At 40.6% G+C, this 13,926-nt stretch overlaps 1 protein-coding gene across 2 annotated transcripts in view; it reads right to left on the reverse strand.

Annotated features, from left to right (window-relative positions):
• The window catches only part of PIK3C2A (phosphatidylinositol-4-phosphate 3-kinase catalytic subunit type 2 alpha), a 107,196-nt gene that overhangs the window by 3,017 nt on the left and 90,253 nt on the right, over nucleotides 1-13,926 (reverse strand). Inside the window, exons 26-33 of one of the 2 annotated variants that reach the window (XM_075928065.1) lie at nucleotides 13,751-13,860; nucleotides 11,650-11,857; nucleotides 6,867-6,991; nucleotides 4,003-4,120; nucleotides 3,829-3,910; nucleotides 3,248-3,357; nucleotides 2,892-3,017; nucleotides 2,026-2,244 (exon numbers count right to left, since the gene is read on the reverse strand). In XM_075928065.1, the coding sequence (XP_075784180.1) occupies nucleotides 2,044-2,244; nucleotides 2,892-3,017; nucleotides 3,248-3,357; nucleotides 3,829-3,910; nucleotides 4,003-4,120; nucleotides 6,867-6,991; nucleotides 11,650-11,857; nucleotides 13,751-13,860 (1,080 nt within the window). In that variant the 3' untranslated portion in view covers nucleotides 2,026-2,043. Of the gene's footprint in view, nucleotides 1-2,025; nucleotides 2,245-2,891; nucleotides 3,018-3,247; nucleotides 3,358-3,828; nucleotides 3,911-4,002; nucleotides 4,121-6,866; nucleotides 6,992-11,649; nucleotides 11,858-13,750; nucleotides 13,861-13,926 lie in introns of those variants that run through there. The other variant, XM_075928066.1, reaches the window with a different exon arrangement.

Below are 13,926 nucleotides of genomic sequence, written 5' to 3' on the forward strand. Positions count from 1 at the left end.
ATCAGTTGAGCTATGAAGAACGCTATTAACCAGAGGTCAGGACAAATGCAATCATACAGTACGATATATTTTCTAATCAAAGACCAGACAACTGTTACAAAATCATTTAAAAAGAGCATTAGATTTCTACTTACATTTTGTGCTGTAAGACACTGTGCTGTAATAACACTGCAAAAAGGCAGTATGTATTGCTTTCAATTTATTTAACAATGGAACGTTTCACAAAAACAGTAGTCTACTTTCCTGTGTCTAAGTGACTTGTGGTTTTGATGATGGAATGGAATAAGTCTCAAAAGCATCAAGTGAGCAGGAAATAAAATCTAGTTAGTTATATATACTATGTTACTATTTACATGCTATATACCAAATGAAAAATTATGCACAGGATAGCTAATAAAACTGGGATTTTGGATTTTATTTTAACCAGCTCCCATTAGTCACAACTAAGTTTAACATTCAGAAAGACATTCTGAGATGTATTGTAATTTTGCCTAAGAAATTGGACAATGAATGTTTTAGGCACCAAAGATTTAAGTGTTATCTTTCAATTGTACTTTGCTCTTCTGGGTAAGAAAGAGGTGTGCTCATTCTACTTGTGTGCGTGTATGTGGGTGTGTGGAATCTAAAGAGCAAATAAAATAGATTGTCAGTTTTGTGTCCCATCTCTTCTTCACTGCATATTTTACTTTCCTTGCTAGTGACAATCAGTACTGTAGTTTATCACTATCAGCCTTCACTAAAAGTGTGTTTCTAAAATAGTGCTAAAAACTATATTGTGCGATTTACACAGTCTTCACACGGCTTTATTCAAAAAGAAATGACTATGGTCTTCATTAAACTGTTAGGTGAATCAGAAATCTATACATATATAATGCAGCCACACTCAGTAACTACTCTCATATACGAGATAGTCAATTGTATTTGTACCCTATGATATTTTACATACTGTATCATATACATGAATAAAAATTTATCAATAGAGCTATTTTTACAAGAGGTGAGGAACTGACAATACTAGTCTCAGCCAAGTATATCTGCAATGAAATAATTTCTGACCTGGAACGTATCTGCTGTTGCAGTCCTATGTTTTTCAAATAGGGGAAATCAATTACTGAAGTTGTAGGGTAGGGTATTTTCTCATGTGCAAATACCATTTGGGACCTGATAGTTGAATTCAAGTTGCTAGATTAATGGCTAATGCATTTGCTGACTGCACTGCTGAAATCCTTGATATTAAGAAGGGTTTTAAAATTCTGGAAGACCACACATACACATGCTACCAGAAGCAACCTGTCTTCAAAGTTTGTAAATCAATGACTTGCACAGAGGATTTCACTTAAACTGATTGACTAATCTTACTCAGATAGCTGGTATAAAACTCAAACTACATCTAGAAAACAAGAGCTTGTTAAACCTGGCTAACAGGTAAATATTTTTAAATTTCAGAAACGAGGTATAAGTAGTATTTGCATTAAAAGGTAAGGCACCACTATGTACAACTTCCATTATGGGCACTCATTCAGATAAATGTTTCAGAAGTATTTAACGAAACATTTTTCTAGTTGTTCTATCTAATTGCAAATCTGACAGTTTGTGCAACCACTGATATTTTACCGATCACTGCTGCACCAATGAATGGTGAATAGTCGGTATGTCACCATTACCCCCACAATCTTTCCTCTGACATTCTACAGCAACTTGCCATATATAATGTAACACAGATAACAAAAGAATAGTTGTACTACATCCACAGGGCAAGTGATTAAAATGTGGTTGAATTGATACAGTAAAGCCAGAATAAACTATCTGAATATTCCAGGCATGATTTAAAACTTAGTTACCCGCAAGTACTATGATTACAAAATTAATTTACATTAATGCTTGGATATTATCACATACGAATAAAACAGGTGGTTTCTAGAAATCCTGTGATTTCAGCTAGGTGAAGGTTGGTCCAACACATGTCTCATTTAAAAATGTTCCAGTTATTTTCAAGTAAGAAAAAATGCACAAAGCACAAGTGAACAGAGTTGTTTCACTTTGTTATTGTCTGCTGTAGAGGTTAAGATGTGGTACAGCCGTCAGCCGATACCAGTTAACAGTCTCCTTGCTCAAGTTAAAATCCTTTAGGGGCAGTGTAACTCCACCCAGGAAGACGTTCTCACGCAACGATTCTGCGCTGAGTACACTTAGCTGTAGGTCCTTCTGCTTTAATGACTCCTTACTGTATCCACTGTACACAAGCTATGAAAAACAATACATAGCCAATGAAAGCTCAGACAATTTGTTAAATGTCCAAACAAATCATAAGGACTGCTGGTTAAAGCAAGCAGATTTATAGATGGGCTCCTGGGTTGCTCTCCTGGATTTGCTACTAACTTTGTGAGACTAGGCAAGACTGCATCTTAGATATCCTCTGTAAGAAGGGGGTGGTTATATGCTAGACAGCTGTGGTATAACTGCTAAATCCAGTCAGTTCAGAGCAACCAGAAAGAGCAACAAGAGATACGGTTGATGGCCAATGTATTTTGTGAAATCAAATTAGAATATGCCAATCAATATTTGGTTCTATTATTCTCATCTCCCCTCCCCCCCCTGCCAAAAGTTAATGATCTTTTACTTTGAGAAATCTGTTTTACTACATTTAAGCTATTCCTTAATTGTAATGGCTTGATTACATATTCATCTTTATTGGATTAAGAAGCAGGGGAGAATATATCTGGAACAGGAGTGTTCAGATGTGTAATGTATAAAGCTTTTGGGAGGCACAATCAATTTACTATGATGTGTGTGAAAGGAATTATTTACCAGGCTTTCAAATAAACTATATCTACCAGCATGTTTTTAAGAAAAAGTTATGGAATCTTTACCAGTTAACGGATTTTTCTTACCATTTCATTGAATGTTGGGTTCCTTGTTTTTCGTGTGATTCTGGTTTTGCATTTAGATGTTTTGTTTGCATCTGGAAGCAAGTATGTTTTTACATAAGGATTTGGATCTGCACCATCTTCAGTAACCTGCAAACACCGCGTACAATTAGTCTTCATTCTATTTTAATGTGTTTATTTCAGTGTCTTTCCTTCCAAATAAATGGATTTAGTGTCTATTTTCACCTCAATTACCTACCAAGAGCAACTGCTGATAATCAGACTAATTGAATACAAAGTGTTTAAGGAGACCCCCATTCTGTCTCTCATATACACACACCAAAAACATACTGTGTCAGTCACTCACTTTCTTCACTCACCAGGTCTTTTATGTGCATCACCATGATAAACAGAGTGCCATTTCTATATGAGATACACAACTTTACTTCTCCTCCTACTTTGCCCGAGGTAGGACTTGATGGACTTGCATCTGAAAATATGCACACAATTTTCCATCAGTACCACTGTACTAATTAAATGTACCGAAAACTAACAAGACTTATGCCAACATCACTTCCTTTTTTTCTTTTCAGTTTTATCAATGTGCCAGGAAGTTTTTACCTCCAGAATTGGCAAGGTCTGGGATTAGAGAGCGAGAGCACTGCAGTATATTTGATCTGATTAATAAAAGCATTAAAAACCAGTCTCATTTATATGCACACCCTATTTTGATTGCTCTGAAGCTATATGGTGTGTAGGATTTTACCCCAAAGATATTTGCAAAGTAAAGACTTAAATTTGATATGAAGACTGATTTTTTCATGAAGGGAAAATGATTAAACTGGAATAAATTAAAAGATGGATTTTATACTGTGCAGTACTAATGTACTTTTAAGTTTTTCATGTTATATTACAGTCATCCAATTTAGCACTTTGCCCCCCCAAAAATGTGTGTTCCTACCAGTAGGCTTAGCTATTCCATCTATTCCTTCAGCTTTGTCATCACGGAGTAGAGGGTGAAAAAATGTATAAACAAGGTCACACTGCATTTGGGAAAAAGGTTACACATTAGTTTAACATGTACTAAAAAGATGAGAGTTTGAACTAGTTTTCTTTAAATGCTCTGAGCATTCACCTCAGACACCTCTGCTGAACTGTTCATCAAACTCTGTATGTAGCTGTTCAGCTCTACTTTTCTTCTAGCTGCTACATCCTTTATGTGGGTTCTTCCCAAAACCATCTTATTAGGAAAGCTGCAAGAGAATGACAAGATGCATTTTGTTGCTAATTTTACTGATTTAAGTTAAGACTTACATACAACTTAAATCCTACGTTGTGCTAAATGTATTATTGGCAAAGTCGTCATGATTTAAGACAGGGCACACTAGTGGATTTGCCTTATGATCGATCACACCATTACATTTGCTGTATTCAATATTACACACAAAAATACATTCAAACAACAAGGCTGCAAAGCCAGGCACTCTGCTGTGCCAGAATCAAGGCTGCCTTGTGAAAATTTCATTCAGGTCCTGTGGGTATACGAGTTGTGGTGCAGTCTTTGAAGTACAGGTTGAATCTCTCTAGTCCAGCACCCTCAGGATCTGACTGGTGCTGAACCAGAGAATTGCCGAGCCACTGGAGGTTAGTATTGTCTAGCACAGGGGTTCCCAATCTTTTTTTTAGGCCGCAGATTGGCAAACCCATTCACAAACATTTGGTTGATCAGTAACATTATACAAATAATGAATATGCAAATAAAATGTTCCACATCTGCCTAGCCCCAACACAACCTCTTGCTCCCCAGTGACTAACACCCTTGGACCCCTCACTCCTAACCCCCATGCTCTTTGACCCTTTAACGTGTGACCCCTACAGCCCATGCCAACACCCTCTTGCCCTGTGATTCCACCATGCCCTCACCCATCATCACTTTGCCCCCATCACAATCCTGCATTCCCCAGAGCGAGGCTGCCTCCTCTAGGGAGCGTGGCCATTACCACCATGTGAGCAGGGAGAGTAGCCCTCCTCCTTTGTGCCCCCTCCTTCCCCAAGTACATCTTGCACACCCATGGGTGGAGGCGAGCACAGAGCCCTGACCCTCCACCATTACCAGGGGAGGGAGGCACCTCCTACTCCATCTCCTCCTGTCGCCACCTCAGCCCCAACGCTGCCACTGACAAAAGTGGCCACCTGGGTGGCGGGGGAGGAGAAACACCTTCTGCTCCGCTGCCTCCTGCTGCTGGCAAAAGCGGCTGCACAGGCAGGGGGAGCAGCGGTTGTGGCACGTGCACCTCCCTCCTTCATGCCCCCTCCCTCCTCAAGCATGAAGTGGGGAGACGGGAGGGAGGCACTTCCTCCTGCTGCCAGCTGAGCCACCAGGGCTGCTGGAACTGCCAGGAAAAGCCAGCTTGAGTTCCAACATCCTAGCAGCCACATCCTAGCAGCATCCTAGCAGCACATCCTAGCAGCAAGCCGTGACCTGGCAGTTGGGAACTGCTGGTCTAGCAGCATTATCAACACTTTCTCTGTGTACTGGGCTCTTAAAAGACTTGTAGGGGCAAATTAGAGCTAAGCAGTAGCACAGAACACCAAGAGCCAGGACTGGTGGCTGTAAAACTTTATGGAACTGACAAACTTGGCCACACCCATGATAAGTGGACATCCGGCTACCAAACAATCATACCGGACCACGAATGTTGCCAGACCAGAGTGTGCAAGACTAGAGATTCAACCTGTATGTGATCACACTGTCTCAGATGTACCTTCCACACGACTCCTGATATAGAGGCAGCAGCGCAGGGCAGGCTGGTGACTCCATGGGAGCCATCTCTCCCTGCAGATAAACGTTTAACTGCTGAAATTTTCAGCGGTTACATGTTTACCTAAATAGACACATTTTACATCCCTAATGCATATACCCAAGCCAAGTTAAGGTTACCTAGTCCTCCTTAATTCTAACACAGCCTAACTTTGAATGCTTGACTTTGCAACTTTAACAGTTATACTCTGTAATACGTAGCCACCTATGTTTTTAAAAAAAGCTAACTGAAGACAGAAGTTCCATGATGTGTCATATCAACCCACAGACCATCAGCAGAGTTAGAACCTTGAGATCTCTCACACAAATCACTGTCACTTGAGCTAAGGAAGTAATTAACAGCAGGTTGACTGACAGGTTATCATCTTGTATGTGGACCAGCACCACAGTGGGATGAGACAGTGGCACATTGGGCTTCACAGATAGAGGTATAGGGAGTTTACGTCAATTTACCACCCACATCTCTTTTCTCAAATCAAATGGCTTCTTCTTCCATGAGGCCTTATTCTAACAAGGGCATCAGAGCACAGGGGAGACAGGCTCCTTGCTCTCATAACCAGCCCTGGTACAGCCCATAGCAGCAATTGCAGCGGAAGTCCTGATCACTTACGGACTGGACAAAGTCTTTGGGGGAATTTAGCTGCCAAAATATAAGTAGTCTCCACTGACCATATACAAACTGATTTTTCAAAAGTTTATACCTTGGCCAAATTAGGGTGGATTTGTAACAGGCAGGGCTCGACAATTAACGTAATCTACTCGCCCGTGGTGAGTAGATTTTAGGCCGACGCAGCGTGGTCAGCGCATGTGCAGCGTGCGGTTCTGCGCAGCTGGTGAGCAGAGCTCGCTGCCACTTGGCGAGCCCTGGTAAGAGGGATGGAAAGAAGTACATCCTTTGCAAATTTTTATTCCAATTCTATCAGGGCATCCTGGAAATGGTTGACACCCAAATGGCAGTAACTCTTTGCAGCAAGCATGATATCTTCAAAGAGAGGGTGGCTATTTTTGCTATCATCCAGGATTAGATACGTTTCTGGATGTGAGCCCAAAAGAATGAAGGGTGATAGCTTCCCCTTTTAACACTTATGACAACACTGGAAAACTCAAGAGAAAGAAAATTTAATATAAAATTCCTTTATTTACATAAAGGACTGGAGGCATCTTAATTAGGAACGTACCCTGGTAACCTCCAAAGAGGAAAGCGAATACTGAGTTTGTTGTGAAGTTCCTGAAACTCATCAAATGTCCGGAAGACAAATGTTGGTTCAACTTGTCCCTCTCTCAAGACTCTGACCGCATAGATCTGCCAATAAAAATAAAATATTTAAAAGCCATTAATCAATAGCAGCTGTGTTTCCACCAAGATTTTTCTGTGCAATATTTACATTCTAAGGCTAATAGTTTTATTAGATATATATTTTAAATGTTCCTCATGTCTTTAAAGGACATTAAATGTGATCAGTTTGTAATATAAAATCTATATATGCTAGCACATACAGACAAAGAGAACAGCATCATTGTGACTCAGTAGTTACTGCACCCTTCTAGACAGGATTCAGATTCCACACCAGGACTTGCTTTGTACACTAAGCCAGTTTTAATATAGCTGTGAGTTTAGTCTTCTATCAGGTGGGCAAAATCTCTTGTATGCAGAGGTCCCGTGGCAGTTTTTAGCAGAATGAAACAAGACAACAGCAGAGTAAACAACACAGCTCAGATTCTCAATGAGTCAACATTTTAAAAACACGTAATTTGGCAAATCTGCAGATTTCCACAGAGCATGTTTTTGGATTGGATGCGAATACAAATTCTGAATCAGCACAGGGCTCTACAAAGGCAGTTTTATCAGTATGCAGCAATAAAACAAGCTAGAGAGTACGTTCTAAAGGAAACCATCATCCAGGCTATTGATGGCAGGAGACAAATCGCTTGATCATTGTCTTCGGTCAACCCTCTCTGGGGTACCTGGTGCTGGCCACTGTCGGTAGACAGGATACTGGGCTAGATAGACCTTTGGTCTGACCCAGTACGGCCGTTCTTATGTTCTTATGTTCATTATGTGAATGCTTATGATCATAAAAATGAAAGAAAGATTACAGGGAGACAAGATAAAAAACAATGAACAGAGACCAGTACAGAGAAAAACCAGTTATTAGATTGTATTAAAAGGATAGGCTACAGCACATGTAGAACAGGATATATAAATATACAAAAAAACATTCATAACACCATGTGCAATATCATCATCAAGACATAGGATAACAAAGATGACAATAAATAGGTTGTCTAACAGGTTAAGAAAGTTACCTTACATGCTTGCGGAGAAGGGACAGGTAAGAGCAAAAAGAATGGCAGAATTAGGACTGGATTTGTCAATAGGAAGATGTTCATAGTGTCAAGGGTTTGCAGTTTGGAAATCTGGTTGTAATTTAGTAAACTAAAAGAAATAACTCCAAAAGTTTGTCTGGTTAGATCAAAGAATACCAAAAACCCTCACTAATCCAGCAAAATGCAGGACAATGTAGCACTTTAAAGACTAACAAGATGGTTTATTAGATGATGAGCTTTCGTGGGCCAGACCCACTTCCTCAGATCAAATAGTGGAAGAAAGTAGTCACAACCATATATACCAAAGGATACAATTAAAAAAATGAACAAATATGAAAAGGACAAATCACATTGCAGAACAGAAGGGGGATGCGGGGGGGTGGGAAGGGGGAGGAAGGAAGGTAAGTGTCTGTGAATTGCTGATATTAAAGGTAGGGAGAGTGGGATGTTTGTGAGTTAATGGTATTACAGGTGATAATTGGGGAAACTGTCTTGGTAATGGGTGAGAAAGTTCAAAGTCTTGTTAAGTCCCTGGTCGTAAGTGTCGAATTTTAACATGAATGACAGTTCAGAGGATTCCCTTTCAAGTGCAGATGTAAAAGGTCTTTGTAGCAGAATGCAGGTGGCTAAGTCATTTAGAGAGTGTCCTTTCTGGTTAAAGTGGCAAGAAACTGTTTTCTCTTTGTGATCTTGTCTGATATCTGTTTTGTGGGCATTAATCCTTTGGCGAAGTGTCTGAGATGTTTGTCCAATGTACATAGCAGACGGACACTTTCGGCATATGATAGCATAGATTATATTTCTGGATGCGCAGGAATATGTGTTCTTGATCTTATAACTCACTTGGTTAGGTCCAATAATGGTATCAGCAGAATGAATATGTGGACAAAGCTGGCAACGGGGTTTGTTGCAAGGGAAGGTACCAGGGTTGGTATTAGTGTGGTATGTCCTGTGGTGGTTGGTAAGAATCATCTTGAGGTTAGGTGGTTGTCTATAGGAGACTATGGGTCTGTCTCCCAGAGCCTCTTTGAGTATGGTATCCTGTTCCAATATAGGCTGTAGTTTATTGATAATGTGTTGGACAGGTTTTAGTTGGGGGTTGTAGGTGATGACAAGTGGTGTTCTATTGTTGGTTTTCTTGGGTCTGTCTTGAAGTAGATGGTTTCTAGGTATTCGTCTGGCTCTTTCAATTTGCTTTTTTATTTCTCTGGGTGGGTAGTTGAGATTTATAAATGCTTGGTAGAGATCCTGAAGCTTCTGGTCTCTGTCAGTGGGGTTAGAGCAGATGCGGTTGTATCGAAGGGCTTGGCTATAGACGATGGATCGTGTGGTGTGTTCTGGATGGGAGCTGGATGCATGTAGGTAACTGTATGAGTCGGTGGGTTTTCTGTAGAGAGTGGTGTCTAATTTTCCATTGTTGATTTGTACGGTGGTGTCCAGGAAGTGGATCTCTCGTGTAGAATGGTCCAGGCTGAGGTTGATGGTGGGGTGTAGGTTGTTGAAATCTCTGTGGAATATCTCCAGTGTTTCTTGGCCATGTGTCCAGATCATAAAGATGTCATCGATGTACCGTAGGTAGAGGAGGGGTGAAAGGGGACGGGAGTTGAGGAAACGTTGTTCTAGGTCAGCCATAAAGATGTTAGCATACTGTGGGGCCATGCGTGTACCCATGGCTGTGCCGCTGATCTGGAGGTATAAGTTGTTCTCAAACTGGAAATAATTGTGGGTGAGAACAAAGTTACATAGGTCTGCTATCAGGTTGGCAGTAGTGTCCTCTGGGATAGTGTTTCTAATTGCTTGTAATCCATCTTCATGTGGGATGTTGGTATATAGAGCTTCTACATCCATGGTGGCAAGGATGGTATTATTGGGGAGGTTATCGATGTTTTGTAGTTTCCTTAGGAAGTCAGTAGTGTCACTAATCCAGCAATTTGATAATTCTTACTGAGACTCTGAAGTTTTACACCACTTTTTGAAGTTTTACTAGTAGTAAGATATACAACAGTGGCTTCATTAGTATATTATAAATGACAGTTTATTTAGACAGTGTGTGTCAAAGTGCTGCAAGATTGATGAAGTAAACTAATATTTTCTCACTTCTTTTCCTAGCTTGAATTAATCAGTCATAAATTAAGGAAGTTCTACTACAAATGAGCCTTTTCCCAGTAAGTTTATCTTTCTTCCTTTTTTGATTTCAGCACTAATCATACGCCGCATGTCACCGCCCCACCCCCTTCACCTCCTGCTGTGGCGCTTGGCTGACTTCTGCGCTGCTCAGCCGGGCCGCCGCAGGGGAGCAAGCGGCCCTCTGGGCCCCGCACTCCCCATGCAGCACGGGCCGCCCAGAGGGAACAGCCAGCATTTCAGCGTTACAGACTCTCAGACACTGGGCTACTATATATATACACATACAGAGACAGAGACTCCAGCCTCACCAGGGGCATATGAGGGGTTAGGTAAGATCCTGAAGGAAGCCACTCCATGAGGAATAGGCCAGAAAAAAGCTACTGGGGGAAAGAGGGGATATTGTACCCACTCCTAGCTTGCTGAAATCTAGAAAGGCCTCTAGTGGCTGGTGCCAAGCATTTTTAATTGCTTTGCTTGATTTGAATCCTTTTGTGATGATAAAGCCAGAAACAAGGTTAAGAGCTTTGCACCAAACCATAGAGTGGGCTTTATTTTATCTTCTCCAGCTGGTGAATCTGCCCCATGGCTTACAGAATAATTCATGTCATTTTGACTAGATGAAATATATGTATTTAGAGGAAATAATTAGGACAACAGCCTAGACCAGTATTCTAAACTAGAGTGCTATACAGAGGTACAAAAATGTAACATTAGCTTTAGAAAGTGAACAATTCTGATGTCAGATTTGCCTAGTTCTACTATTTTCAATTGAAAGTTGCAAATATAAACCTATTTTTTCAGATTGTGGGGTTCTTGACATCATAGCCTGCCCAACATGTTCAAAATCCGTGGCTTGAGTCCACCAATTTTGGAGTGGTAGATTCCAGTGCTTGTTGCCTTTAGACTCAGCCACAAGTGAAAGACTGAGCAGACTGGCAGAGCAGCTATATTCCAAGAGGAACACAGTGATTTTTTACGTATTTTACTATAAACTAGAAATTCAGAGTTAAACACATTAAGGTATGGAAAAGTAGCCAGGGCACTGCAGTACATAACTGTACACACTATCTAATGGTAACAATTTAATCTAATCTGGGTCCACAAATAATAAATGCCATTATCATACTGTTATTGTGAAGTGTTACTACAGCTACCCGGACAGTGACTAACTGTACTTTTTTTGGTTCAACACATTAAATCTTAACTCTTAGTTTCCTGGTGATAATGCTTGGCTAATTATGCATGCTATAATATTACATTTCTATGCTTGGTCGGTGAAGAGACAGCTGAAAGAAACAAATGAATTAAGCCCATTTAGAAATACAGATAAGTTCTGCCTTTTTTTTTTAAACACTTTTGGGGGCACAGACCGCTTGTCTGTTGATAAAAGATTAATTTATTTAGATGAGGGGAATATGGAAATAAAGGGAATGGTGGAGAGGAAGTATGAAGATGGCCGCAAGCCCAGTGAGTTTTTACAAACTGGAATAAAATCTACACACTTACATAATGTTTATCTGGGTTGTACCTCTTTTGGTACGTGAACACAGACACTTCCTTGATTCGACCATCTTGTCTAAGAGAATATGTTTTGGGAGAAAATGAGAGAATGGGCTCATCATTGGAAGGTAGGCCTGAAAAACGTAGGTGAGCCAGACTGTGAATGAAGAAATTAAACTTTGTGGCAACACTTCCCAAACTGGATTCAATCAGCCTATAAAAAAAGAAAGTAATTTCAAATGCTAGAGCACAATTCCATATTCGGCGCACACATTCCAATGTTATTATCCAGCTTAACTTCCAAGTTCTAAAACGTATCAAATCCTTACCAAGGCAAAAGGACACATGCTCACTGGTCCATTGACATAACCAGGGCTTGAAAAATCGCGGCAAAACCTACTTGCCAGCCCTGCACTGTGCATGCACAAAACCCGCATTGTGCATGCGCGCGTCGCCGGTGAACAGGACGACCGGCTGAAATCTACTGGGCGAGTAGATTCACTGATTTGCTGAGCCCTGGACATAACAATGTTTCTGCATTTACTGGGATATTTTGGGTGCTTCTACACTGCAAGGCTTAACTCGAAATAAGCTATGCAAGTTGAGTTGTGTCAACTGCGTAGCTTATTTCAAAATAGGGTGCGTCTACACAGCACTTATTTTGAAAGTAAAACCGCGGTCTAGATGCGGTTCTGTCGAAAACGGAATACAGGATCTTTCGAAAAAGCCTGCTGTTTGAGAGAACCGTGTCTAAACCACGGTTTTACTTTCGAAATGGTGCCTGCTCGAAAGAGCGCCATTATGGGATTATGCAAACGAAGCACGGGATATTTAAATCCCCGCTTCATTTGCAATTTCGAAGTGTGTAATTTACATCCCTCTGTCGAAAGAGGGATATAGTCTAGACACAGCCTTAGTTAATGAATCAATGAATGATACACTGTAAGAGACCGCATAGTTCAGGGATTCTCAATTTTTTTCCCCGAGCCTCATCCCCCCCCCTCAATGCTATGAATACTCCACAGCCCAGTTGTACCACAAAAGCTGCTTATCAGAAATATAAAAGCCAGGGCCAGTGTTAGGGGATAACAAGCAAAGCAATTGCCTGCAACCCCCAGTGCCACAGCTACAGTGTTCAGGTTTTGGGTACAGCCTTGGGGGGCTTCAATTCCATGCAGTGGGGGGCTTAGGTTTTGTGCCCTGGGCCCCAGTGAGTGTTAAACTGGTCCTGCTTGCAGCCCATCAGAGGGCCCCAGGCCCCTGGTTGAGAACCACTGCAGTAGTTCACTTCATGAAAACTGTATACAGTAAAAATATTTATAATTAGATTTCTGAGCTGTTTCCAAAATACAAGAAACTGCAGTTCCACTGGAAGTTATTCTTTGAAGATGAGGCTTTACAACAAGAGGGTTCCTACTGTAAACAACTTTATAAGAGCCATATTCGCTATGAAATCAATTTAGGGAATTGTTTCCTGATGAATAAAGCTGTTAAGCTACCACTACACTACCAGCATTTTTTAAAATTTTCAGTGTTATTTAAAAAAAAATATCCAACAGGTTCAACATTTTAGCCCAACATTTAAGCATTTGAGAAACTGAAGTTATGTTCTGATTTCAATTAGTGATAGATAACACTAGCATTTTGCTTAATAAGGACTTGGCTTCACTGTCGTAGAGATTGAGGCTGCTGTGGTCAATCTTCCAGCGTTCGAGTTAGCGGGTCTATCGATTTAACTGCTAAATTCAACACTGATGGTTCCCCCGTCAATCATGGTACTCCTCACAGTCACAAGAAATAAGGGAAATTGATGGGAACGTTTATCCCATTGGCCTCCTGCAGTGGGGCCATCCAAGGGGAAAAAAATTCAAAGTAAGGTACGGTCTACTACAGCTACACAATTAGCATAGTTGGCATTGTGAATCTTACATCAATTTTCTCCATCAGTGTAGACCTGACCTAATTAGAGAGGATATCTTCAAAAATACTGAACTTTTATAAGCCATAAATATTTCAGTGGCTCTGTTTTTTTAGTGCCATAGTCCAGAGCTTTCAATGGAAAAAAATGGTGAGTTTATGTATTTTCTTTGTTTCACTTGTCTAGTACCTTGTAAAGAAAATTGTAGCTTCTGCATCTGTAGTTTGGGGCTGAAGAGCATCTTGGACATATTTTAAGTCTTGAACTCCAGTAAGTTCTGGTAATCCGGAAGCAAGCATCTATAGCAGACACAAGTTATTTTCTTTCCAATGTAACAATAGCATCAAACATATTTCTACATTTCA

The sequence above is a fragment of the Pelodiscus sinensis genome, chromosome 4, assembly GCF_049634645.1.
Source record: "Pelodiscus sinensis isolate JC-2024 chromosome 4, ASM4963464v1, whole genome shotgun sequence".
Lineage (NCBI taxonomy): Eukaryota > Metazoa > Chordata > Testudines > Trionychidae > Pelodiscus > Pelodiscus sinensis.